General features: G+C 53.9%; 10 protein-coding genes across 10 annotated transcripts, besides 1 other annotated feature; 4 read left to right on the forward strand and 6 right to left on the reverse strand.

Moving 5' to 3' along the window:
* Positions 1 to 1,997: 1,997 nt before the first annotated feature.
* Positions 1,998 to 3,379, forward strand: CTAM01_01666 (KilA-N domain-containing protein; the record flags this gene model as incomplete). The annotated part of the gene is made up of 3 exons (XM_060517708.1): positions 1,998 to 2,073; positions 2,126 to 3,287; positions 3,349 to 3,379. The coding sequence occupies 3 exons, from the start codon at positions 1,998 to 2,000 to the stop codon at positions 3,377 to 3,379; spliced, it is 1,269 nt and encodes a 422-aa protein (XP_060387242.1).
* A 772-nt stretch (positions 3,380 to 4,151) lies between these two features.
* CTAM01_01667 (uncharacterized protein) lies at positions 4,152 to 4,688 on the reverse strand (the record flags this gene model as incomplete). The annotated part of the gene is made up of 1 exon (XM_060517709.1): positions 4,152 to 4,688. The coding sequence occupies one exon, from the start codon at positions 4,686 to 4,688 to the stop codon at positions 4,152 to 4,154; it is 537 nt and encodes a 178-aa protein (XP_060387243.1).
* A 2,742-nt stretch (positions 4,689 to 7,430) lies between these two features.
* CTAM01_01668 (uncharacterized protein) lies at positions 7,431 to 8,688 on the reverse strand (the record flags this gene model as incomplete). Its single annotated transcript, XM_060517710.1, has 2 exons — positions 7,431 to 8,515; positions 8,577 to 8,688. 2 exons carry the CDS (start codon positions 8,686 to 8,688, stop codon positions 7,431 to 7,433), a joined length of 1,197 nt encoding a protein of 398 aa, XP_060387244.1.
* A 355-nt stretch (positions 8,689 to 9,043) lies between these two features.
* Positions 9,044 to 9,112: a sequence feature (Short protein (CTAM01_01669, KAK1509546.1) was converted to a misc_feature.).
* A 2,393-nt stretch (positions 9,113 to 11,505) lies between these two features.
* Positions 11,506 to 14,245, reverse strand: CTAM01_01670 (nuclear pore complex protein An-Nup82; the record flags this gene model as incomplete). Its single annotated transcript, XM_060517711.1, has 2 exons — positions 11,506 to 13,830; positions 13,889 to 14,245. 2 exons carry the CDS (start codon positions 14,243 to 14,245, stop codon positions 11,506 to 11,508), a joined length of 2,682 nt encoding a protein of 893 aa, XP_060387245.1.
* Positions 14,246 to 15,074: 829 nt separating this feature from the next.
* Positions 15,075 to 15,757, forward strand: CTAM01_01671 (RNA recognition domain-containing protein; the record flags this gene model as incomplete). The annotated part of the gene is made up of 2 exons (XM_060517712.1): positions 15,075 to 15,140; positions 15,251 to 15,757. 2 exons carry the CDS (start codon positions 15,075 to 15,077, stop codon positions 15,755 to 15,757), a joined length of 573 nt encoding a protein of 190 aa, XP_060387246.1.
* Positions 15,758 to 16,277: 520 nt separating this feature from the next.
* Positions 16,278 to 16,699, reverse strand: CTAM01_01672 (uncharacterized protein; the record flags this gene model as incomplete). Its single annotated transcript, XM_060517713.1, has 2 exons — positions 16,278 to 16,330; positions 16,420 to 16,699. 2 exons carry the CDS (start codon positions 16,697 to 16,699, stop codon positions 16,278 to 16,280), a joined length of 333 nt encoding a protein of 110 aa, XP_060387247.1.
* An 875-nt stretch (positions 16,700 to 17,574) lies between these two features.
* On the forward strand, positions 17,575 to 18,201 carry CTAM01_01673 (trafficking protein particle complex subunit 2; the record flags this gene model as incomplete). The annotated part of the gene is made up of 2 exons (XM_060517714.1): positions 17,575 to 17,759; positions 17,895 to 18,201. 2 exons carry the CDS (start codon positions 17,575 to 17,577, stop codon positions 18,199 to 18,201), a joined length of 492 nt encoding a protein of 163 aa, XP_060387248.1.
* A 414-nt stretch (positions 18,202 to 18,615) lies between these two features.
* On the reverse strand, positions 18,616 to 19,225 carry CTAM01_01674 (histone H4.1; the record flags this gene model as incomplete). The annotated part of the gene is made up of 3 exons (XM_060517715.1): positions 18,616 to 18,779; positions 18,843 to 18,980; positions 19,216 to 19,225. 3 exons carry the CDS (start codon positions 19,223 to 19,225, stop codon positions 18,616 to 18,618), a joined length of 312 nt encoding a protein of 103 aa, XP_060387249.1.
* Positions 19,226 to 20,764: 1,539 nt separating this feature from the next.
* On the reverse strand, positions 20,765 to 23,298 carry CTAM01_01675 (tetratricopeptide; the record flags this gene model as incomplete). The annotated part of the gene is made up of 2 exons (XM_060517716.1): positions 20,765 to 20,839; positions 20,896 to 23,298. 2 exons carry the CDS (start codon positions 23,296 to 23,298, stop codon positions 20,765 to 20,767), a joined length of 2,478 nt encoding a protein of 825 aa, XP_060387250.1.
* A 1,615-nt stretch (positions 23,299 to 24,913) lies between these two features.
* CTAM01_01676 (uncharacterized protein) lies at positions 24,914 to 25,393 on the forward strand (the record flags this gene model as incomplete). Its single annotated transcript, XM_060517717.1, has 1 exon — positions 24,914 to 25,393. One exon carries the CDS (start codon positions 24,914 to 24,916, stop codon positions 25,391 to 25,393), a length of 480 nt encoding a protein of 159 aa, XP_060387251.1.
* Positions 25,394 to 25,449: the final 56 nt, after the last annotated feature.

Below are 25,449 nucleotides of genomic sequence, written 5' to 3' on the forward strand. Positions count from 1 at the left end.
CATCCAAAATCCCAGCAACGAGAACGCCGTGTACCATATCAGCAAGCCTGGCACTGTCGTTGCTCTGGCAGCAGTGTCCTATTGTACTTGGTTCCTGGATCCGTCTTTCTTGCTGTTCAGCCTAGGCGAGATGAGGAACTCTAGAGGCTGACCATCGGCCTCATCTGTCTTAGGCACCTAGCGACAGAAAAGATGGACCTCCTATTGTGTCAACCAAACCAAGACTTCCATGAGCGAGCACTCTTCCCTTATCGATTAGACTGCAGCTGCTGCAGCTAATACTGTACTGTGTAGGTAGATACTGCAATGCACGAGATGGGGGAAACGTGGTCGAATGATGGGCTGAAGGCGGGATAGCTGCAGTTCGCCCGTTGCTAGGCATAATCGTAGCCGGGTAAGGGCCCCCCGCGCTGCTTGCTCTGGTGCTGCCGCCGCTTTCAATCTCGGTGCAAGGAAAGGATGTCGACCAAGTTGAAAGGGGGGATATCCATGCATGGCATGCTGGAGAAGTACGGACACAGTACGGAGTACTCAGTACTCCATACCTTGGTGAAATGGGAGAAGAGACACTGGACCCTCTCGAGCTTGAAGAACCTAGAATCCTGTGGCCTGTGGCTCGTTTGTCTCCGCTTGGCTGGAGACTGCGAACGGCGCCCAGGGTGTCCAAAGCTCTGCGCGTTCGCGACGAAAATTGTTGGGGACAGACCGGGGGGGCAGACTGAAGAGCTTCTCTGAGGAAACGTGTGCTCAGTGGGACAGAAAACCTGAGTGTCAAAATCTCAACTTTCTCTCGGCTTGGCTTAAGAAGCGACATGGGTCACGCAACGGGTAAAGGCAAAGAAGGAAGGGACCGTCGCATCGATAATCTTCCTTCCCTCCTTCCTCAGGAGTCAGGGACTTTTCTTCCGACCTTGCGCAGCTGGCAGGATGTATCTATCCGTTCTAACTGCATTTCCGGGGAAAGCGCCGGGAGTGCTGGTCGTCAAATGCGGCAAGTGGCAGTCGCGATAGACAGGTACATCTCTTCCAGTGTTATAGTATTGATTAACAGAGGTATTCATCTATGTCGCATACTTCGTTCCAATAGTGCCTTTTACGTGCTCTTCGACCTTCAGGCTTCTCGCGTCAGGGTCACGCCGTCACGCTTCGCTTTCCGAACCCGCAGTTCCACCCCTCCCTCCAATCTTACCCAATGAGCAGGAGGACCCCCAAAGTTTGAGGTGAAGCTCTCTTTCTCTTACTGCTCTACTACTGCTGCTGCCACACGCTCCGGTGGACGAGACACGCTGCTGGAGACTCGAGTGGTGAGGTACCTACTGCTCCAATTTGCGCGCGCAAAAGTAGCCCAGCTTCAGGCTCTTCCCGTCCCGGGGCCGCCTCTCTTCCTTCCATTTCCTCCCCCGTCCTCTCCTCCTCACAAGTCACCACCACCACCTCTCTCTCTCTTATCCCGCGACTCGTCCCTCCCTCTTTCCTTCACACCACCACTACCACACCTTACTCTCTCACACACATTCCCTCCACATCTTCTTTCTTCCCCTCGATCCATCCTTTGAGACAGCTTTGCCCTTTGTGCCTGTGCCCTTATCGGGATCGCTGTTCCCATTGCCTACAATCAATTATAATCTTTTTTCTTCATCAACCGCATCGCCAACCCACCCCTGCACCCTTTTTTTTTTTTACGCGACAGACCCGTCACGTCACGTTGGCGCTCCGAGGATCCAACTCCATCGCCAGCTCCCGTCAGCTCCAACGAGTCTTCGGTAAGCGACACCTACCACAGACCTCACCATCATTCTCTTCTTTGCGCGCCATCTATGCGCTCCTACCTGCCCTCAAGCTGACGCGACGATTTAGTCCCTTCCTCCGATCGAGCCCATCGTCGACGCGACCTGGAAGACACCACTCCTCGATTGCCGCCAGCGCGCATCGCAAACTTCCTTTGAACGTACCCAATTTAATCGCCAATTTTACGCGCTCTGTCCCACACTTCCGAAATGCCTTCTGCTACAGCTCACGAGCGGCACCTGCCCGCAAAGCGCAACACCCTCATGACTGAGGATGTGCCCCGTTGTACGAACAATTGACTGCGCCTAGCACTTTGTGCTTGCTAACCAGACTCTAGACGATGACCTCGTAGCCCGTCGTCGACTCGGTCAGACTCAGCTGACGGCCAAGATGGTCAACCTGGCCGAAGGGGAAGGCGCTGCTCTCGGTGTATTCGACTATGCCCACCTCCGCGCTCCCTTGCCCAAGGGTATCGTCTCTGGCATCTTCAAGTCCAGCCCTAACAGCTACTTCTTGATGCGACGCAGCCACGACGGCTTTGTTTCTGCGACAGGAATGTTCAAGGCCACTTTCCCTTACGCCGAGGCCGCCGAAGAAGAGGCCGAACGCAAGTACATTAAGTCACTCGCTTCTACCAGTCCCGAGGAGACTGCCGGCAACGTCTGGATTCCTCCAGACCATGCATTGGCGCTGGCCGAGGAGTACGGCGTTGGGCCTTGGATCCGCGCCCTACTGGATCCCGCGACTATTGCCGTTTCCAACACCCCTGATAGCCCTCCTAAGAAGATTACGGCGCCCCCCAAGTACGAGCTTCTCAAGGCTCACCCTCAGCTTGCTCCTCCTACCCCGACTTCACTCCCTCGTAGCACTCGATCTCGCCGCTCAGCAAGCCCTACCAAGGCCGCCGCTGCCACGACACTCCCTAGACCTGTCCGATCGCCCAGAAAGCGCCGGGCCAAGGCCGACTCTGTTGAGCCTAGAGAATCTACGCCCACAATTGCCACCAAGCTGGAAGTCAACGGCGTTATTGAAGAGGACAAGGACGCCGAAGCGGAGATCAAGACCATTGTCAAGACTGTCGAGACGGAACCAGTGCTTGTATTCGAGGCTAGGGAAGAAGAGCCCAAGGCCAAGGTCATAGTTGACCAAGCTATCAAGACGGATGAGGACGGCAACGAGACTAAGCACACTGCCGTGTCACTAGAGCTTCCTCTGTTGAGCGCAGAGCCACCATCTGCCGAGGAGACTGCGCGTATGATTGCGGAGGCGAAGCAAATGGTCGAGGCGGCCGCCATCAAGTCAGAAGGCGTTGACAGTCCCAAGGCCAAGAGCAAGCGTGGAGCCGAAGAGATTTCAAAAGGAGACGATGAGGATGAGGAGAAGGAGGTCGTCGAGGAGCCGCGGTCGAAGAAGGCCAAGACCACCGAGGTGCAGGTCAAGAAGCTCCGCGTACGGAACCGGGCTTTATTTGGTCTGAGTGCCGTGTCACTGGCCGTCGGGTATGTATCTCTGATTTGCTCATTGCCATCTGGGACTGAAATCGGCTAACAAAATTTGAAGCGCATTCTCGTACTTTGTTGGTTCTTTCTGAGACGTCATTTGACGTGTCGGGAGGCACACTGCAAATCATGTGTGGACGGTGATCTGCCCAACAGAACTGACTGCCAGCCTCCCCGACATTTCATCAAGTCAGGCAATCCAAAGTCAAGAAAGGAAAATCGTCAGGGGTAAAGAAATACTTCCAAGAATCGATCGCCTTACCGGCAGGTATTTTCTTCCTTTGACTGCAAGCGACGGTTACTTGCGATATCTGATGTGTCCCAGAGTTCCCTCAATATTGACCGCCTAATCACGCTACCTCCTCTACTACCATGGACTGGTTATAAGCGCAGGCTGCCGGAGATGTTATTCAAGCTGGAGGCTATAGCCTCTCCAATGGTTGGGATTGATTGGTAAATAGCGGTGGATGAGGGAGGTAATGATACCTGACTGTATGGACGACACATATTCACTCTTTACCACTGCTAAGGGGGTCCAGCCGCTGCTCGGACTTGGGCTGTGGAATATCATAATTGCTAATATCTCATCACAGCAACTTCAGAGACTCTTTATGGTGGAACAGGAAATGCCAGAACTAACAAGTTAGACAGTAAAGTACTAGCATATGACAAACAGCACACGGTGGTAGCGAACCCACGAGGTAAAGGCTTCGTTCTCCCCTTCGGGCAATGCGATTCGATTTGCAAGTGTGAAGAATGCGATAGCAGAGTACCTTAGGTACTGCTGAGATGGTACAAATTCTCAGGGTACGCCAAAACGAACCGAGTGAGCCTAGAGAAGCCATGGTCCTTTGCAACGGTGTTCTAGCTTTTCGTATCTGCACTGCTTTGCTTCAGTGCCTCATCAACAACTTTACATGGATCCGCAACCTTCGTTAGCACGTGCGAATTTGCCCAACCTTTTGCGCAATTGGGGGGCATCCAAGTTATTGTTGTTTCCACGTGTTGTTTGTCCTTGTTCGTCGGGTGCTCTGGGTCATCTAAGACCTTGATTTCGAAACGGACAATTCTCATGTCTGGGCGATATTTCTCTTGGCAAACCTCGTCTGGCCAACCGATTCCGTCCCACTTTTGCTTCTTATTACCAAGATCGGTTCGGCGGTAAACGAAGGGGGCGCCTTTACATGGAAGCATGTTGGCTTTCCGAATCAATTTTGACTCGTGGTATTCAAAACGTAAACGCGAACTACTGGAGAAGTCGGGGTGCACCGAGATGATGACATGGTAGGGATGTTCGGGGTCTCCATCGTACCGATAGGTGCCGAGCAAACGTTTATCAGGTCCTTTTCCAGGCCACGCATCTTCTGCTTCAAGTATGAAATCTTCGCCTTTGCCAGACATTTTGAGCGGAACGATGTTTTATTAAAGCCGTGGTGGGTCGAGTGAATATTGGGTGCAATCAGATAGTTTGAGGATGGAAGCTGCCTTGGGATGTCAATACTGGCTGGACAGGCAGCTTTGCCATCGCTTTTATATACTTACGACTTTCCCCGTATCTCAATTTGAAGACTCGTCATCTCAAACGGTACCATGAATACAAAGTACGGGCATCTACCGCGCGGTATTGAATATGGTAAATGCGGTAAACCTCTGCTTCGTGTCAAAGGGGTTCATCGTTGTGGAACAGTAACCGTCTTTGCTGAACGACGCGGGTGACCATCTCTTTTCAGCAACATCCTATTCAACTGACGGATAACGACTGAAGAATCATAGGAAAGTATCTTAGCTAATGTTCACAGTTCTCGGCAAGCTTCGCTAAATAGAGCATCATGCTGAAAGGCGAGGGCAATTCTGTTCAGAAATCTGAACAATCTCTACCGTTTCCCTGATCATCGAGAGACTATTCACAAAAGCCCTTTCATAGACCCGTCAGAGTTTGGCCCCATAAGAAGTAGTTTATTCTATTGAAGTGCGTTGGTTCAGCAATTCAAAAAACTTCAATAGGACGACCGTCAAGGGCAAGGAGACACCCGTAACAGCCGATAACATAATCGCCAGATATCCCCTCCATAGCTACCAGTAGCGGCCTCTCGAGTAATCCGGTGAAAGAATCAAGTTGCGGGACTGTTCGTGCATGAATAAGAGACGGTGATAAAGAGCATCATTCAAGAACGATGGAATGGGCAGTGTCGCCCTATTTTGCTCGTGGAGCTTGGCAGTGCTCCATGGATACTTGCCTAGCCAGATGGACATGCCACGAGACTTGACAGCATTGCTTACTGAACCGACTTATGAGCTTGGTACGTCCCTTGATAGACTCAGACGTATGCAATATAAGATGGAGAGCTTTCTCAGGCTCCTTGCAGGGTTCACATCGACGAGCCATGCAGCATGGCCTGCTTCACCGATGGTCTGGACGAACTCGAAGACAGACTCCCTTGATGATTAGGAAACGCTCGAGGAACGATCACGAAGCCACTTTATACAGCTTTGCTTCTCACGCATGCCGCGGAACTTTATTGAGGACGCTCTTTGTGAGAAGTCGTACTCGACGCTCTACATGCATGAACTCATAACAACTTTCCTGACTACACGCTATGTCGCTTCGCATCTCGGGTGGAAGATTCACTAACAAATTTGACTTCCGTTTCGCCTATGTTCGCTAATCGACTAGGTCGTATCTAGGTCCAAGGGTGATGTACTCTAGGTCACACTCACAGTCTGACTGCTAGAGAAGAGCCCCGCTCTCACCAGTGAGAGCAGCTCCTCACATCTGTTACGATGTCTGGCAAGCCTTCCAGCGGATATATTCTTGTAGCCTATCATTTAAAATGTGGCCAATCGAGAGAGTAGTGGCAGAGCGCTTGATCTGGGCTCATCACGCCCGTTATATTTCGGGACGATATCCAAGAGGCTTCGCACACGCGTTCTCATTTGGTTAGCAGATAGGGGACAAAACATCCGTCGTCCTATGGTTCCATCTTCGCGGAAAGCTCTGCATCTCATCATTCAGTCACACCGAACCCTTTCCCATACTATTCCTCAACCGACCCGATCGCCTTGCCTCGGAGAAGATATCTCACCGAAGAAGGAAGCAGCACCTCAAACCACATCGCCAATGAGTCCTTAGCAACTCCACCAACAACCCAATCACGCCCGTAATTCGGCAGGCCTCAACCCAGAAACCGAAATCCTGCTTCCCTCCCCAACCCGAGTCCCGGGAACTATCGAAAGTCCATCTCTCATTAATGGCCGCCTCATTCATTAGGCGTCTGCCGCTCAGCTCCGTGGGATGACCACCCACCATACACCACCCATGACCCCCTGCTCGTGAGGCTGACGATGATGCATATCCCTCGCCCCCACTCAAATCGGAACCCCCCCTTCTCAAGTCCCGGGTCGCAACACCGTAACCTAACCCCTTTCCTTTCCTAAATGCCACCCCTCCCTGCACTGGAATCCCGGCTCCGGACCCCCGCGTGGGCCCCGGGTACATGGACCATTTTGGCGCCGCCTTAGATGGTGTGATGAGAAATGCTTTCCGACCCCCCCTTGACGACGGATTGTGGCGCGCGGGTTGGATATTCCAGGTCAACGTAACAATTGTTGGATTTACGAGCATTAGATATGAGGAAATGGCTCACGCTGACCATCATGTCACCATTTGATGAAACATCCATCGCAACATCAATCACGAAAACTGCGGATCAAGAGACGGAGGTGAGCGTTAACAGAGACTTTTTTTGGCGCTCATTTGATATCAAGCTTGTGTAACACACCAACAACAGAGACCCCATGAATGATTTTGCTCCTTCTCCCAAGCCGTAACACAATATCTAGACCTAAACCCCCCTTTCCAAAAAGCAAAATCCCAAGTAAAAGCTGAAAAAAAATGAAAGAAGACAAAAAGGGAGGACAAATTCCTCCGATCGAGCCTGCTTTCTACCCTGTAACCAAAATCCGAAATGCAATTTTGATGAACCCCCCGAAACCCATGCAGATGTCGTGACCGAAATCGAAACCTGCCGGGAGAAATGCACGTATGCTGACATGGAACATCGCGCCCTACAACTAATCCGAAGCCAATTCACAAGATGAATGCAGAGATTCCTCCATATCACACCGAATCCGTCCTTCAAGAACTCAACGCTGACCGTGGCGATGCTGAGGCGGCGGCGGAGGCGGCATGATACTGCCATCGTGATCGACCTCGACCTCAAACATGGGAATATCCTCCGCCTTGAAGTACATACCCAGGTCGTCCCCGCCGGCCGCCGAGATGGAGTACATGTCCTTGCCCAGCGCCACCTTGCGAACCTTGGCACCCAGCCCCCAAAGCCTGCCCGGCGTCATCTCCTGGGCGAGCACGTTGTCAAACGTCTGCCACTGAGACCGCACGTGGGCGAGCGCCGTCTTTTGCAGAGCCCGGTGGCTCGGCTGGCAGTTCTCAACAATCTTCTTCTCGCCGTGGCCTCTCCAGTTGATGATGAGGCGGACAGGCTTCGAGGGGGCAGTGGAGATTGCCGGAATCACGGCGGTGGTCATCGCTGCGGGAACCATACCGTGAGGTGGTGATGGGAGTCGCATGCCAGGGGGGAAGCTCCCCCGTGGGGGTGGCGGTGGTACACCGTCTGGTGCGCGGGGGAAGGTGTGTGGACGGTGGCCAGTCCAGCCTGGAGGGGGAGGGGGAGGTTGAGATATCGCGGCCATGGGGGGCGCGGGGATGTACGACGGGCGTTGTCCAGGGGCCGGGCGGCGCATACGCGTGGTTTGTTCTGGTTCCGAGTCGACGTCTTCTTCAGAGGAGGAAGAAGAATCGTCCTTGGTGTGCTTGCGGGATTTTCGCTTGCTCTTGCGCCGGGAGGACTTTGTCTTCTTACCCCTCCTGGAAATGATGTCGTCGTTGTCGCTGTCAGAGCCGGCAGACAGAGAGAGCACATCAGAGGCGTCCATGGTTGAGGCTTCACTGCCTGAGCTTTCAGAGTCTTCTGATCTCACGCCTCGGGGGAAGGCGAAGCCGTTGGCTTCGATGAATTGGTACACCTCCTGAGAGGATTTGGTGTGGAGGTTCTCAAAGGCATCTTCCAGATCGCGGCCTGTTGCTGAAAGAATCTCCTGGCGTTTACCCCGGTGGACCTTGACAGCGTAGATGGTGTATGACTTGTTAGGCTGGCGAGACGTGTAAATATCAATGACAGCACTGCGGCCAGATATCAGACGAAGATTGTCTGTAAGGCGAGTTAGTTCTCGTGTGTCTGACACCCCTTGAGAAGATGTGAAGATGCCTACCTATGATCTGCTCGCGCCATACAAGGCACAACGGGTAGGGAGCCATTACCGTAGATGCAGGACGTCTTGACAATGTTGTGGATTCGGTTGTATTGTTCAGCAGAACGAGCATGTGCAGTGTAAGGCGAGAAGAGACTTGATAAGGTTGGTGAAGAAGAAGGGCGAGGACGGAAGGCCAAGAACGCTTCTTATACATCACGGCTGCATCTCCGGGTCATCATCCCATAAGCAACTCAAATCGGTGGCATGCAGAGGACCCTGCAGCCTGAAAGGCGCACCTCGGGCGTACCGTAGCAGTACTTGGGCGGTTGCGTGGTCCACGAGGTATGCTCAGGGACGGCACGTTCTGACAGTGACAGAAAGGGGAAAGTGAGGCGATGGAAGTGGTAGTTTCGACATGGCACGAGTCGAAAGTCTCTAAGGACCTGAGATTTACCGAGCCGGCCGAGAAGCAAGGAATGAGGATCTCAGACCGAGCGACGGAGACAGGGAGCTTCAGCTGCTGTGCTTCCCCATGTCCATACGCGATTTGCCATCTGATCTTCGGGGTGACTTGCTCATGCTTGCGTGAGTGTTTGCCTGCCAACAAGGAACATGCGGTAACCGGAAAAGGGGAGGACTGTAGTGCAAATGGAAAAAAGGAACGTTTCGATACAGTCTTCTTTTGGGCTGTACCTAGTATTGAAAGCGGCCAAGCCACTCGCTGGAAGGAGGAGTTTTTGAAGGATGCAACGAAAAGAAACGAAAGGCTTCACTCGAGCCCGATACCTAGAGATACCACCGTTCGAAGGCCAAATTCAGTGTGTCTGCCCTGCTTTCGATTTTGTTCTTACCAATCACAAGCTCTCATCGTGCTTGTCCGTCCCTTGTATATCCTGGGCCGCCCTGCATGCGGGCTGGTGGCCAGTCAACTGGTGTGGCTGGCCCCGATGCGTCTTGCACTTTTGTTCCCTCCCGTCTACTTCTGACACAAGATGCGGCTCACCTTATGCCTCCCGTTCTGCAAGGGCCACGATGACGAAGGGAATCGTGGCTAGCTAGACGACCTTTCTTGAGGACCTGAAAATAGGATATAAAAGCCAGCTGTTCGGTTTACCTGGCGGTGTGTTTCGCTGGCACGAGTAGTGCAAGCAACCGGTGAAGATGCCGACCGAATCTCACTCCAAGAGTCATATGTCTTTGGACTCTCTCGCACAAGCTTCAAACCCGAATACGCAGAAAATCTCCATCGTGGCCCGACTCACAAGCTTCTGGTCGTCGCTCTGGTTGCACTACTCAAAACTCGCATCGACAACGGAGAAGCCCGCTGTCCTGGCGTAGAGGTACCCTCAGATACACACGCCCGCCCTATGGCTCCGTTGCCGAGTACTGACCATACTTCATGCTTGCCTGCCGTCATCGTTGGGCCGTTGCGCAGGACTGCCATACAATTGGCATGTCCTCCCAGGCGAGAAGGATCTTTCTCTAGAACGCGGGTCAAGATCAATCTGAGACAGCAAAATGACTGGCGCTCGGGTCTTTGCTGTGCTGCGACTCTGCGAGCGAACGTTGGTTGGGAGTTGAGCATCTGTGAGCTCGCAACCCTACGACGGCGATCGCACAGAGCTCTCGAGGAGGGGAAGAAACGAAACAAGAAAGAAAAATTGGGCTTCGAGAGTCCTCGCTCGTGCGTGTGTATAGACGTCGGAATGGGCGAACCCCAGGACAATGTCAGACCTTCTCGCCTATTGTCTCTGGGCTTCGTCTGAAAGGCAAGAGTTACTGAAAGTGGACGTGCGAGGAATGCCCTTGCAAGCACGCCTCATCCCAGCCCATGCAGGGAACGATTGGACCTTGCGAAGCACCTTAGCTTTTGCTGGCAGGGCAGTGTATGTGTACGACAGGGATGATCAGGCACTAGGGCAGTACGATCTCACCATAGGTTAATAGACTGTAGACATGATGGACGCCTACGCTGAGTACAATGCGAAGCGGAAAGTGGAACGTGGGGAAAAGCAACGGTAGCCATGTCCCATTTTCCTTCCGGGCGAAGCCTGAAGGTGACGCTCGCTACTGCATGCAAGCTTCGCCGTCCACGAGGTTAGATGAGACGAGAGGCGGGCTCGACCATCTTCGGGTGCTACTGAGAGCTACGATATCCGAATGTCCACGTACCCGAAAAGCCAAGAGGTCCACGTGAGGTTGTGGCTTCGTTACCTAGCATTGAAACACTTTGGGACGCTGTTCTGAACTCCTGGATAAGATAGCTTGAATTCTCGTGTCCTGCAAGCGAATTTGCTTCACAAGACCGGTCGGGCACCAGTTCTCGTGATTCTGGGTACAAAGTATGCAAATGGAAGATCATCAATAGCTGATAGGCGAAGCATGTCCAAGTATTCCTTAAGTGAGGCTGTTGGGCGACCAAGGGTTGATTGGACGTGGTTTCGGAGACCCACAAACGGCAGCTGAGTAAACATGAGGGTTACCTTAGATCAAGGTGACACCAATATCTATCTTTCTTTGACGACATTCAACTTCAAGGCTATGTGATAAACCTCCAGAACCCGGCATCTTCCTTGTCCAATGGCACCACCAAGACACGATAGACGGGCATGAGGCGGCCTTAAAGACAATCTTTGCCCGACTCAGACGTTCCCGTCTCTTTGATGATTGATCCAACCTCAAATTATGCTACGGTTGTGCGTTCCCAATTCTCGAAACATATGTCCGTGGTCCTCTGTTGTGCTCATGCCGCCTGACGCCCTGCGCTTGCCCTCGCACCGATTGGCGCACTCGACCATTCACCAAATATCGATCCATTGCGCCTCTATGGTTCAATAGTCAGTGTAGTGAACGCTCTTGTGTCGCTATTGGGCACCAAGCGGGACGAGTCTTGAAGTAACTGCCGCCCGGTATCCTGTCATCCCACTCTGTCTACATCAACTCCATCTTACTGCGTCTGAAGACGCTCCAGGCGCGATGTGACAGCCTCGACCAGAGCCGTCTCCCGTGAGAGGAGGGACATGACTTGCTGCAGCTTGGCCTTGCGGATCTCTGTCGGGATCTTGAGCTCCGATACCGAAGACGATGAATCCTTCCCGCCCTTGCCGTCCTCACTCTGCTTTTGAATCCGTTCCACTTCTGCCAATAATTCGTCCTTCAGTCGTTGCACGTCCTCCACACGTTTCCTGAGTTGCTTCTGCTGCTTCACTCCCGGGCTGTCTTCCGAGGGTGATCCTAGAACGCTGGCCTCCATATTTTTGACTTCTGCCACGAAGGCCCTCTCCTTGGCACTGAGCTCTCTTGTTGCTGCCTTGCCAACATACTTGCGGACGCCCTCTAGTCTCTCGTTGAGTCGTTTCTGTCGATCTTGTGCCTCTGCGATACGTCTCTCGAACCGGACGTCGTCACTTTCACCGTCGCCGGCCTTGTCGTTGCCCGCAATCTTGTCGATCTTCTCCTTGACCTCGTTCGCCTTCTTAATTTGATCCCTGAGCTCATCTTGAAGAGTAGCGCAGCGTCGGAAAATCTCCGCCACAGCTGTGCCGAGCCGGTAGGTATCCTCACCAAGAACACGATGGGCGTCAGTCAAGATCTGCAGCGTAACCGGAGACAACCTGATCTCCTGGTTCAGAATGGTCTTGTGGCGTGAGCTACGGAGTCTGTTAATCAGCTCAGGAAGGTCGGATTGCTGCTCGAATGCGTGCGAGGGCTGGAAAGCTGGACGGGGCTCATAAAAGTCCAATGGTTCCATAGTCGTAGGCTTCTCTTCGTAGGGCGTTTCGTGGCGGACAGGCGAGAAGTCGTCCTCAGGCGTCTCGAACGTCAAGGCAATTGGCTCGTACGGGGTGGCCGAGAGAAGGAAGTATCCCAAATCCGGATCGCGGATGGCGGCGCATGCGGCGAGCGGCACGTTGACATCGCTTGAGGGTTGGTTGTAGAGTCTTTCGCGAATAGAGTTTTGTCCGTTGACAAGAAGACCGAGACGGAAGTCAGAGCCCGCCTCCGACTCGCCCGAGAGCTCACCCTCGAGGCGGAAAACCCAGGGAGATAGAGAAAGGAAGGTGACGCCGGCGTGCGAGGTGACAAAAAGAGAGTAGCGTGACATGACATCCGATGAAAACGTCGGCCATGCGTCGTCGTTCATTTCAGTTGTGGCCATGGTGTCGATGCACTGGAACGTCAACAGTGAAGGTGGGTCGGCAGCGGACAAGAGGCGTCCAAGCTTGGATTTGTTTCGCGGGGGCAGCCATTGTGCTTCGACGCCCTCCAAGTCCAAGTACACGCGGACCTGACCGGTGGTAGACAGGAGGCAGATGACCGAGAGAGAGAGTCCCTCCTGGTCACCTTCGTCAAAGTCCAAGTCTTCGTCCTCGCCCATCATCAGGTCGTCAGTGTCCACCTTCTTCCCGATTACGAGCAAATCCGTTAGAAGGCCGTCCCCGACGTCCTCGCTTTCGGGATCGGCATCGAATTCGAACGGGCCTTGCAATCTTGGGATAACTCCCGGCCGGGAAGGGCGTGTGTAGACCTCCACGGTCTCTTCGCCGGGCGCTGTATCGAGGATTTGGGGCTCCTGAGAATCCAAATCACCCATCCACTCGAGCTGCTGCTGAGCGAGGAGCTTGTCCATTTCAGATACAGCAGGGTCATCCTCTAGGGCAGCCACCTTGGATACGATGGAAACCGAAAGCGATGGGATAAGAGTAGGAGGCGGTGCCCATTTCTGGGGCAGCAAGGGGCTCAATGCGTAGACGTCGCCTTCTCTCATCGCAACCCAGAGAGTCATAGGGCTCCATCCTCCTGAGCCGCGGCCAGCAAAGCAAGCAGAGGCCACCTGCATCTCCAGAGAGTACTGCGAGAAGCTGGCATTCGTAGCAGCCGTGGATGCGCTGAAGTCCTGGTCCAGCGTCGTACCATCCACCAGCTTCTTCAAGTCGATCGACAGTGTGGGAGAGTCAAATGACCACCGATCGGTCAATGACAACTCCCAGACGCGCACAATAGCATCGGTCGTTACGGTGACGAGGCAAGATCCCTTGACGCCAAGTGGGTGCCATACAGCTGATGCAACCGGGGATCGCGAGGTGACATGAGTTGTAGGTCCCAGTGTCCAGATCTTGGGTCGTAAAGGTCCAGTGTCCTCGGCCGTGAGATGCGAAGAATCGGGAACCACGCAGATGTGAACGGTATGCGCCGTGAGAATAGCGAGGTAATCGGAGTTGGGAGAGATGACAAGCTGCCGGATGTCGTCTGCGACAGATGTCTTGATAGTCTGTGAGACTTGTTAGCATCTTGGTCACCCGTCCTGTTGAGGACTGGACCGAACCTACCCTGAAACCCTGAGCCGTAGCCGCCTCTTCCGTCGAGGGAATAGCATCATCGTCAAATGATTGTGTCGAGTCCTCCCGCTTGACACGGCTGCCCATGCGACGGTGCGCATGCTTTGTCGACCATTTCTCCTTCAGGTATGCCAAATCGCCCCATCGCAATTCTTTGCCTACAGCAACAAAGACCTCGGTTCCTCGTCTCGCAATCGTCCGCCTCGGACCTTGGATCTTCTTCCTCTTGGACCCGTAGGGCGACGGGGCGCTTAACGCCTTGTTGGAGGCGTCGCTGGAGGGCGCGAACAAGCTGTGGCCGGGCCCATGCGATAGCCACGGGGCCGTATAGCTCTTGACCTTGGGCATCGCGTCCCTCTCAATCGAACGAGTCGTGTATCGGGGATTCTCTGCAGGCTTTCGGGTGGTCGGATGGGTGCTGCAGGCCAAATTGAGCTCGAGTGTCGTTCGTGGACTTTTTTCCAGTGGTGTTTGCTGGTGAGCTTGTTGCTAGAATTATTCTTGGTCAAAAAACGCGGTTGCTGGTAGCAGCCACACCGAGACCCACTTTGAGCTTTCCCGGCGCTGCCTACATCTGCGCTGCACCAATCAGATCGACCAGACAACGGACCATGTAAGTCTTCATTCATGCCTCAGCACCTACTAGGTACCTAAGGTAAGGTGAGGTAAGGTATCGTAATCACCACCTGAAGTAGACAACTATATGGACTCGACAGCAAGAGAACGAGGTCCTCAGACTCGTTGCCATAAGTTATACTGACTATTGTAATGTTTTCATGAATGAAATAGGAGAGATCCTGTAGCAGTGAATGCATCTCTGAGGTATAGGAATAAGCCATGGACTAGTGTTTTGCCACTTTTAGATATGCTGAAGCTATCAAATCTTCTCAATTGAATCAAAAATTCAAGATCATGACCGGATAAAGTAGCTTCTCTCTAGAAATGCCGTCAATTGAATTGACCAAGTGACGTTGAAGCAACGACGTGATGTGATTGCTGCGCACAGACCATCGAGTTCAAGTCCCAGCAAGGTGCACCTGCCTGAGGTACCTTGGTACCTTTCGATTTGACTTGCAACCAGGCAAGTGCCGTTTCTCGACCCTCGACTTTCAATTCCCACTTACACGACCGACAACGAACCAATTGTCCTCAACCGCAAACCCCCAACACCTTCAGAATGCAGGTCCGGCACAGAAACACAGTAGAGCGCCTCGACAGGCCGAGTGCATACTACCACAACCGGGTGAGCAACAGCTACAGCTTCCCTCCAGCCTTCTGTCTTTCCAACAGTTCAAGCAAGGAAACAAGCAAACCCTCAAACAGCCAGCAGCTAATCTGAGAAAACCCTCACAGAACAAGCGCAGGAGAAACGACAACCGCGACGCCGCCCGCGAAGCCCGCGACGCCGAAGACGAGGCCGCCACCAAGAACGAGCCCCTCCCCGAGGACCCCCTCGCCAACGCGACGACGCTCTACGTCGGCAACCTCTCTTTCTACACCACCGAGGAGCAGGTCTACGAGCTGTTCTCAAAGTGCGGCGAGATCAAGCGCCTCGTCATGGGCCTCGACCGCTTCAATAAGACCCCCTGCGGCTTCTGCTTCGTCGAGTACTATACCCACCAGGACGCCCTGGACTGCATGAAGTACATTGGCGGCACCAAGCTCGACGAGCGCGTCATCCGTACCGATCTCGACCCCGGTTTTGAGGAGGGGAGACAGTACGGTCGTGGCAAGAGCGGTGGGCAGGTGCGTGACGAGTACCGCGAGGACTTCGACGAGGGACGAGGTGGGCATGGTAGGGCGATCCAGATGCAGAGGGATCGGGACGATCGGATGGGCGAGTATGAGGAGTCGCGATGAGTGTTGGGCGATTGTGTACGGATATGTTTGGGACTGGGGAACACGTCTTTGTCCGACAAAGGACGGCATCAAAAGCAGATGGAACGTGGGAGAAGACGCAAAAGGAGAACGAGAGACTCTACTTTGGGTGGTGGGAAACAATGCTTTCGCAATAACTAGGCAGGCTTCTGGGAATCGATACCCCAATATGACACAATCATGGACATTGAAATGGTAGAAACCTGGGTGCGTGATTGGAACTTTCTGCTTCAGCCTCATATTCGCCCCATGCAGTTGTACATAAAGGTGTGTGATTTTATCTCCTGAGCCCAAAGCAGATGCTATAATATACAGAGAAGCTTTCTTGTCTGCTCCTGTCCACTGCAACGGCAGCCGTCCGTTCGACCCCCTCCCCTTCCTCAGCTTCGGGTTGCGTAGAGTACATATTCGTACAAGGGCCGTGATTCCCAACAAGCCATTCTTTCCGTCCCGAGTTTCTCGCAGCCCATCTGGCCAGTCCCAATGCCTCTGATAGTTCGGTCTAGTAACCCGGCGGGTTCAATCTCTGCGAAACTCTCGTCCACTTGGGAAGTTCTGCAAAAGACATATTATTAGCTTCATACCCCCATTGGCTCGATACTACGTTGAAAAGACAAAAAGGGGGGGGGGGGGGGGAAACATACTGTGAATGCCCTTGCGGTACTTCTTCTCCTTGCGATCAAACATGGTATACTTGTCCCTCGGCAGCATCTCCGCCTCGGTCGGCATCTCGGCCTTCCACCGCTCCAGCGCGGCCACCGTCTCGCCCTTCTTGGCCAGCGCGGCGTCCACCGTCGCAATCACGTCGTCGACGGCGCGGAGGCGCTCGCGGTGGCGGCGCTTCTGGAACTTGGAGAGCCGCCACGGGATCTTCCAGAGGAGGCCGCTCGAGAGCGGAGAGGTCATGCGGAAGGCTCCAAACATGTTGGATGTGTGTGCGCGTGTGTATGTCGACGGGCGAGAGAGAAAGGATGTCGGCTGTTGTCGAGCCGTGATGTTGCCTCTGTTCGTGGAGGGCGGCTGTTCGGGTTCGATCCGCTTCGGATTCCGGATGGACTATGCCCCAAGTATTGTGTCTATCCCTTTCCCACAAGAGTCGTATCTCGTGCTGCCTCGCAATCCGTCGTCGTCTCTGGCGTCGTCGTCGCTTGTGGTGCTCAGGAGCTTCAGCCTCTCTCCTTCAATTGACAAACAAAACCGTTCGATGCAGTCGCTTCCTAGGGAAATTTTGGAGCTACGAAAGCCGATCCAAAGTGGAGACATATTGGAGAGCTCAATTGGCTGGCTCTGCGCGCTCCTACGGAATTTCCCACCTCAATGGACCACTGTGCCAACCCGGGAGGGAGTCTCCACTGTCGTCCTGCAGGCCCGCCAGCCCGCCCCGCGGGCCCTGCGCTAAGGTTCCTACCTAGGTGTTAGCTGTCGCTGGAGGTGAGGCGTGCAACAGCAGCGGGAACTCGGTGAGAGAGAGGCGCAACATCACGATACGAAGATCCAGCGATTCTTGAGATACCCCCCGTACCCCCACGACGACGAACCCCTCAACCTCGAGCGAATACTATACTGCCTTATTCTACGACTAAACTCGACGTCCCTATTTCCGGTACCCTCACCTTGCGAAGCCGCATACGTATCCCCGACCTAGAACCAAAGCATTGCAATTCGAAACCAGATTCCCACAAGCACACTCATCCACGCATGTCGCGCCAGTGATAGAGAGTTCGTTATAACCAAGAGCGCAAGACTGGAACCAAGAGATAGAAGGAAAGAAACGCCGCGCGCACACACACGACGCAACAATGTCGTACTACTTCGCCATCGTCGGCACGCAAGACAACCCCCTCTTCGAATACGAGTTCGGCACCTCAAAGCAAGGCGGCGACGGCCAGTCGCGCTTCAACGAGCAGGTCCGCCACCTGAACCAGTTCATCCTGCACAGCAGTCTGGATATCGTGGAGGAAGTACAGTGGGCGCAGGGGCAAATGTAAAAAATTCCCACCTCACTCCCAAAACTCCAGACAACATTCCTTCACCCTAGTCTCTCGACCATCGCAATGCAAGACGGCATAGGCCAGACACAAACGCAAGCCTGCTGACACGATTCCTTCACCCGATACAGGTACCTCAAAATCGTAGACAAGTTCTTCAACAACTACGTCTCCTGCTTCGTCACGGCGGGCAACGTAAAGTTCCTCCTCCTGCACCAGCCCTCCGCGCCCTCCACCACGGCGTCCTCGCGCTCGTCGACGGCCATCGGCGCCAACCCCACCAGCCCCGCGACCGAGGAGGCCATCAAGAATTTCTTTCAAGAGGTGTACGAGAACTGGGTCAAGGCCATCATGAGTCCGTTCTACAGGGTCAATATGGAAGTCAAGAGTCCTGTGTTTAGGTCACGAGTTGCGGCGGCGGGTAGGAAATATCTCTAGACATTACGAGGGCCATGGTGGACGAGGTAGACCAAGCGAGTCATGTTTTACAGCAGGTGCAGCCTAGACTACTCGCATTATTCAGAGTGGATCACTTTACCAAACGTAAACACGACACGCGTCACGATCAAATCACGCCAGAGGAACAAGAGTGTATGTTGTGTTCAAATCACCATATTGGTTGGTGTTCCATTTCAGACAATGCGTCTGCCTATCGACGCCATGAGAGCACTATCATTCCCAGAGTCTCGTGATTCCCAAACGCCATAAATCAACGTGATGTATCCATATCCCCATTACCGTTGAAAAGACCAATGAATCCACAACGAAAGCTCGCCTTTCAGCAGTCCAGATACCACGGCGCCATGGCATCCGAGTCGCGCAAAAGGCAAAGCAACCATCGAAGTGATACGCTTAACCACCGAAACCGTACAGGGTGCGGCCCTGGCGCTTGAGGGCGTAGACAACGTCCAGGGAGGTGACGGTCTTGCGCTTGGCGTGCTCAGTGTAGGTGACGGCGTCACGGATGACACCCTCAAGGAAGGACTTGAGGACACCACGGGTCTCCTCGTAGATCACTAGAAGGGGGATATGTTAGTACACTATTGATGAGCATGGTAGAGGATGTTGATTCAACTTACTGGCAGAAATACGCTTGACACCACCACGACGAGCGAGACGGCGGATAGCGGGCTTGGTGATACCCTGAATGTTGTCACGCAAAATCTTGCGGTGACGCTTGGCGCCGCCCTTTCCGAGGCCCTTGCCGCCCTTGCCGCCTGGAAGACGTTAGTATCATGATAACTACTAAGTAATAAAGACTCAAAGTAGACAGCATGATGCGACCAGAATGAGACGCGTATCCGCGATGGATGAGGTTGAGACGCGTTCTAAAGCAGACGCATACCAACGGATCCTCATCCATTAAACCGCGGGGTTACGCCGCACTCAGAACGCGCCACGACACGGCGACAAAGAGCAGGGTCGAGTAGGTAAAATAGAGACGCAACTTACGTCCAGTCATTGTGTATGAGGTTGAAGTAGATGCTTAAGTGGATGGGATAAGCGCGTCTCGATAAAGACGTGTCGTTGATGACGTTGAAAGTTGGTGTTGATGGATACGTTGGGTGTGGGAAAAGAGAAGAGTGGGAATGGGAGGAAGAAGAGACAGCTGAGGGGGGTAAAGAATAAATAAGGCGGTGCTGCAAGTCCGGGGGGATGGTTACTGATTGTGTGGTGCGGCAGGCGCTGATGGGATCAGTAGGCTAGTCCCGATTTGGCGAGTGCTCTTTATTTCTGAAAAAAACGGGCAATTGTCCTCTATTTTCCGCCGGGAAATCGGGGCTCTTTGGCTGACATGGTTGCTTAACGAAGCGCTATTTTGACAGGCGCGCTTTTTTGTTATGGAACGCTGCACGCATTGTTGGGTGGGGGTGGAACGTGCACGGCTTCTTTTTTTCTATGTAGTCGGGGGAAGGACCCAACTTCCCAAGGGGACCGGGCCAAGCAGAAAGAGCCGTCGAAAGCAGGGGGGGTGTTGGTTGCCAAAAGCAGAGGTCAAGGCAAGTGCGGTGACTTTTGACTGGCCCGAGCTCTCTCTTTCCACTTCAAACTCCAGACATTGAACTCTTGTCGCGGTCACGCGTCACCAATGGTCTTTTTCCTAAGTTCCTGCACTCTGCCAATGGCCACTGCCGCTCCCGATTTGCCGACCGCTTTCATCTTCCACGGTTCTTTTGCTCAGCGAGACTTATTTTTGATTGGTCCAATTTTGCCATCCTCCTCCCCGCTGCTGGGTGTTCATGCAATTGCAAGGGGAGTCCCGTAAATCAGCCCCTCCCTCTGCCGATTCACATGACTTGGGCACCTGGTGGAAATTCAGATCGAGGGAACAGTCCCATCTGCGGCTCATAATCCGGGGTCACGGCCTTTCTCAAAAGGTTTTGACAGCCCAGGAGGCCAGATTCATGGCGCATTCCGCCCCTGGTAACGAGCTGGCCGGCCTCTAAAGCCTAAGGTAGATCTGACGCGACATGGATCACTCCGTTAGACCTTAGTGATCTGCCGGTGAAGTTGGTCGGCAGGTAGTGTCACCTAACGAAACTGGTATGATGAGGACACTTGCGCCTACTTTTCTGTGTGCTTCATCCATCACCATGCACCAAAGGGCAATGACCATCAAAGTTAGGTGATGCATTACTTTTCATGACCAGCGATCTGTCGTATCAGTCACTACTGCGGCGCCTCATAGGGCGCTAATATACAAGAGGGTCATCCATTCAGCCCTCCCCAAGCAAGCCAATATGCAACCCTGCTTTACTTTCCTAAACGCCGATGCCATGCAGCATGCAACATGAATCCGTGTCATCGTGCTGTTATACCATGCCCAAATTCAAAGCTTGGCCAAAACTCGCTTTCGTCAAGTCGTGGGTACCCGGCCTCGTTGCCAGTTCTCGCACCCCCCACAGAAAACGCACGCACAATCGCCGACGCCCTTCCGCTCCTGTCGGTACGGCAGGGCAAAAAAGCCTTAGTCGAAGACAACCTTCTTTCTCCTTTCATCCTATGTCATCATGGAGTCTTCCATGCCCATGTCATCCTCGATACTCTCGATGGCGTCCTTGATCGATTGACTGGCCTGCTCAGACTGTTAGCTCAAATGTCTGCTGTGCTGTCCTGACTGGGTAACCTTACCTTTGGATCTAAAGCAAGAGCATTGCTGAAAGCGCGCACCGCCATTTGCTTTTCATTCAGGCTTCTGTACAGCTTGCCAAGAAGGAAGTGCACCATGGCTTCGTCAGGGGCCACGTCCTTCAGAATGAGCAGCTCTTTCTCCGCGAGATCTATCTTGCCCAGACTCATCAGCGCGCGTGCTTTTTTGTACCGTACTATGGGTGCACGCGGGGCCAGGTCTGTCGCCTTGGTGTAAAATTGTAGCGCAGCTATCATTTGCTTTTGCCTTTCCAGGATTGCTCCGATACGGCAAATGAGGACAGCATTGGTCGGGTTGATATCGGATGCCGTATGGAAGTGAACGTAGGCCTTTTCGTAGTTGCCGAGCTTCTCAAACACCTGGCCAATGCCATAGTACGCGTTGTAGTGACGTCGATCCGCCGTGACAGCCTTGCGGAAGGCGCTGAGAGCCTTTTCGTACTCTTCGTTGGCAACGTGCTCGTGGCCTTGAAGCGTGAAGGCATATGCAAACTTGGGGTTCAGCTGCGTCGCTCGCTTAAAGCAGCGCAAAGCCATTTCATGCTCCCTTGCCAACGACCAAGCATTGCCGAGAGCGCACCAGGCTTGAGGGGATGTCCAGTCGGCATCCACCAGCTCATGAGCCAAGAAGGACAAGTCCGTCTCCCGCTTGAGATGCCACAGAATCGTTGAGTAGATTTCCATGTCGTCCATCCGCGTCGGCGCCACCACGCGTAATTTTCTGAAGTACTTCTCGGCGTCTTTGTACGAACCCTGTTCGTGATGCGCTCGGCCCATTTGCGCCAACACCCAAGGTGTATCTTGCTGGCTTCTTGGTAGGGAAGCATAGAATTGCAGCGCCTCCTGACACCGGAACGCTTTGAGTGAGTAGTACCCAGAGGCAAATTTCTTGAGCAGCTCCATGACCCATCTCAAAGCTTCCTCGATTCTGACGTTGTCTAGTTCGTGTGAGGCAGCTTTCGGTACTGCGTGCTGTACCGCGTGGGGCTCTCTCACACGGGTGGTCTCGGCATGATCAACATCCATGCCACTGTCCTCAACCGGCTTGCGATTGCCGCTCACGACCCTGCCAACACTGGAGCCACTAGACCCAGGTCGCATTATCCGTGAGATCTGGGGCCTAGCCTTCTTCAGCTCACGAGTTGCTGCGGCGCCGATGGTAGCGGCACCGGAATTCGCTTTAGCAATTGAGGGTTTGTTAAACATGTTAAGCCTGGCACTTCTCCGTTGTGCAGGTGCGTTGGCTTCTTCCGTGTGTTGCCTAGATACCGGATGGCCCGAAACCGTCCTCTTCCGCTCCGTGGGTGCCATGGTCGACCGCAGAGTGCCGGTCCCAGTATCGGAATGCAGCTCGACTGAGTCCTTGTCTTGGCTTCTGGTACTTCTTTTGGCACCTAGCTTGTAACCGACCTTCGGTGGGGCTTCGAAAAGGCTGGGATCCACGGCCTGGGCTGTTCTTGTCCTCCGTGGCGGCGCTTGCGGTGGCTCCGCAGCGTTGAAAGCTGAACGCATTGTAGGGACCTCTGGCATAGACACTGGGCCGGTGGGTGTTTCCATGAGGTCGAGTTCACCGTTGCTCGTGGACGGTGGGGCTAGCCTAGATCTTGCTGCTGTGATTTTTGACATGAAATCATTCTCCTCTGCTTCCGCGGAGAAGAGATTGGCACTATAAGGCATATCCTGATATGTGGAGGATCGATGGAGGTTGAATGGGTCAGATGAGTCCGCTGTTGATCGAATCGGAGGCCGTTTTGGCTCAAAGGAGTTTGCCGAGCTCTCCTTTGGCTCCTGGGGCAACACTCCCTGCTCCTGTTCAAAACAATGAACCAGAGGATCGGTGACCTGGAAAATATTTGGTACACGCAACTTTACTCCCATGTCGCTGAGTGCCTGGAAGGCATCCCACATGAAAGGGTTGACTCTCACTGCAGTCTCGAAACACTCGATTGCCCTTCGCTTGTCGTCGTACGCCCGATACAGCTTGCCCAACAGACACAGAATCGCAGCTTCGTCTGGATAGAGCGAGCGGGTCGAGGTGGTGTGCTTGCCCATGTTCGTCTTGCCGATCCATTTCTCTCGTGCTTTTTCTAGGGCATTGATGCCGTCTTTGTATCGTTCCATTTTGACGCATGCGTGCGCAAATATCCAGGCAGCGCCCAAATTCGTTCCACGATAAGCTGATGGCCTGCTAACTTCGAAGGCAGTTCGGTGGTCACCGAGACGGAGGTGGCATAGAGCCAGGAGATGTGCGGACTCGCTCGACTTGGGATCTTGGGCGCTTAGCCTCTCGGCGAAAAAGAGGGCGTTCTCGTAGGCATTGTTGTCGACATGGTAGTACACTACCTGCCGCAGCAGCCCTGTTATGGCGGCACTCGTGGGCGCCATTCTCGGTGGGTGTTGGAAAAGAGGTGGGCGGTTCGGTGGAGGAGGGTTAACGTCCACGGCAGTTTATGGCCATGGGATCTCGCGGGTGGTGCAGCAACTGTTGAATTTGAAGGGTAAAAATCGCGGTCCTCGGTAGCGTCCCCATGCACTGGACGTGCAGCTTTGGTCGGGAAGCGTTATTCGGGCTCTGTCGAGCTTGGGTATAGGATTTTGTGCAGGCGCAAAAAGTTGCGTCCGTGAATTTCGAGGTGGGCGTTCGCGCAGAGCCTGAGGCCGAGAGCAGCAAGGGTGCTGGAAGCGCGTTTGTGTCGACAGATGATTGAGGATTAACAATTATAGAGCAGCAGAAGGCGAGAGTGCAAGGTCGAATTGAACCGGTAAATGCTGCAAAAGGCGACGGCGAGGTTCGTAAGGTCGTAGAAGTGGTTCAATGGGCAGTTTGCGGATTGTTGCCTGTCGGGGCGAAGAAGGCGTTCGTTGCGTGGTGGGTCCCCTTGGATTGTTGTTTGGGTTCGGCAACAGGCGGGCAGTGAGTGAACTCAGTCAAAGTGCAGCAGTATCGGCTCTTTGCAGCAACACAAGACAAAATTCGCGGTCCATCTGACTGACTAAACAGAGCGCACCAAAAAGAAAGCAAAACGGGCGCAACGAGAACGCAGCGAGATGGGCACGGCAAAAGACTCCCCAGGGAACGAGTGAAGTGGAAGTGAACAGGATGGAGGGGAGGATGATGGGGGGTTGCTGTCCAGAGGGAAACAGCCAGGCGGGAGGCGGGTGACGGACGAGACTGAAAGTGAGCGAAGTGAGAATTCTCCGTAGCTCGTCAGATCAACAGGCGTCAGGCCAGATCAGCCGTGCACTCTGCGTGGGATGGCAGGAGGGAAGGGGAGAGAGGTAGAGATGGTCGTGAAGGTGTCACTTTAGGTCCAGATCCAAGGCCATGTTGCGGCTTGCCATTATGTGCATGTCCAGTCAGCGTCTCTTGCTCCAAGTCTGGACGATGGCGTGTTGACCTGACTGCGGCGTTTCCTTCCTTAGGTCGCGCTTGGTGTGGTGACACTACAAAGCTGATTGGCTCATACGATACCTCAGCGACCGCCGCCGTCTTTGCCCAGCAACCCGACCGGAAGAAGCGCCTACCAAAAGATACTTAGATACCTACTCTAGCTGACCAGCCCCCCTGCCGCCAGCCCCCCACCTGCCAGCCCGTTCTGTCGTTCTGTGTCCGCGTCGCTGTCGCAGTCGCAACGCCTCCCCCGTGCCTTCCCCTTGCGCCAGAGACATTTACCCGCCACCTTTCGCTTCCATTCCCGGGGCTCCACTTATCGCGGTCTGCCCGTTCCATTGGGTCCCGCCGCGCCTGAGCCACAATATCAGCCATCCGCCTCGACTGCTGGAATTTCGTCACCCTGATCCTTTCAGCCTCAATTCCAACAAGGTCGCAACCTGTCTTCTACTCCCAGGAACGTTGGACCCCACTTTCGAAGACCGACATCATTAACTTAATTGACTTGACCTCACTCACGTTCTCGAGGCCTCTTATCGTCACAATACCTTACTCCGTACATTGCATCCAACTTCATACCCCACGAAACAACCCTCAGCATCCTCCACCATGGCGCAAAAGGCAAAGAAGGACAGAGCCAAATCCAACGCCACCACCTTGAACAACCTCCACATCGGTTCCGCCGTTGTCAATGTCGCCTTTCTCATCTTCTACTTCATCTTCAAGTCCCGGTCTCTCTTCTGGTTCATCCTGCTCTCCTCTCCGGCCCTCATCTGCGAGTACGTCCTTGAGAAATCTGGCCGTCCCAAGTACGACGCGGGAGGAGGCCTCAAGTCCTCTGGCGAGGACTTGGCCGCTGCGGGCTTGACCGAGTACATGTTCGACGTCGTATGGGTGACTTGGGCCTCCGTCATTCTCGTTATCTTATTCGGCAACTGGGGTTGGTTCCTGTGGCTCGCCGTGCCCGCCTACGGCGCATACGCTGGCTATGGCTTGCTCGGAGCTGGCAAGCGTATGGCACAGATGGGCGCTGCGAACAGCGATGAGCCTGCCCCGCCCGCCAACAGGAGGCAACGTCGAGCCGCATAGTCAGAGTCATATTTTGTGCTGCCTAGGACTTGAGCGCTACGAGCCAGGTTATCTGT

The sequence above is a fragment of the Colletotrichum tamarilloi genome, assembly GCF_030869305.1.
Source record: "Colletotrichum tamarilloi strain Tom-12 chromosome Unknown Scaffold_4.1, whole genome shotgun sequence".
Taxonomy (NCBI): domain Eukaryota; kingdom Fungi; phylum Ascomycota; class Sordariomycetes; order Glomerellales; family Glomerellaceae; genus Colletotrichum; species Colletotrichum tamarilloi.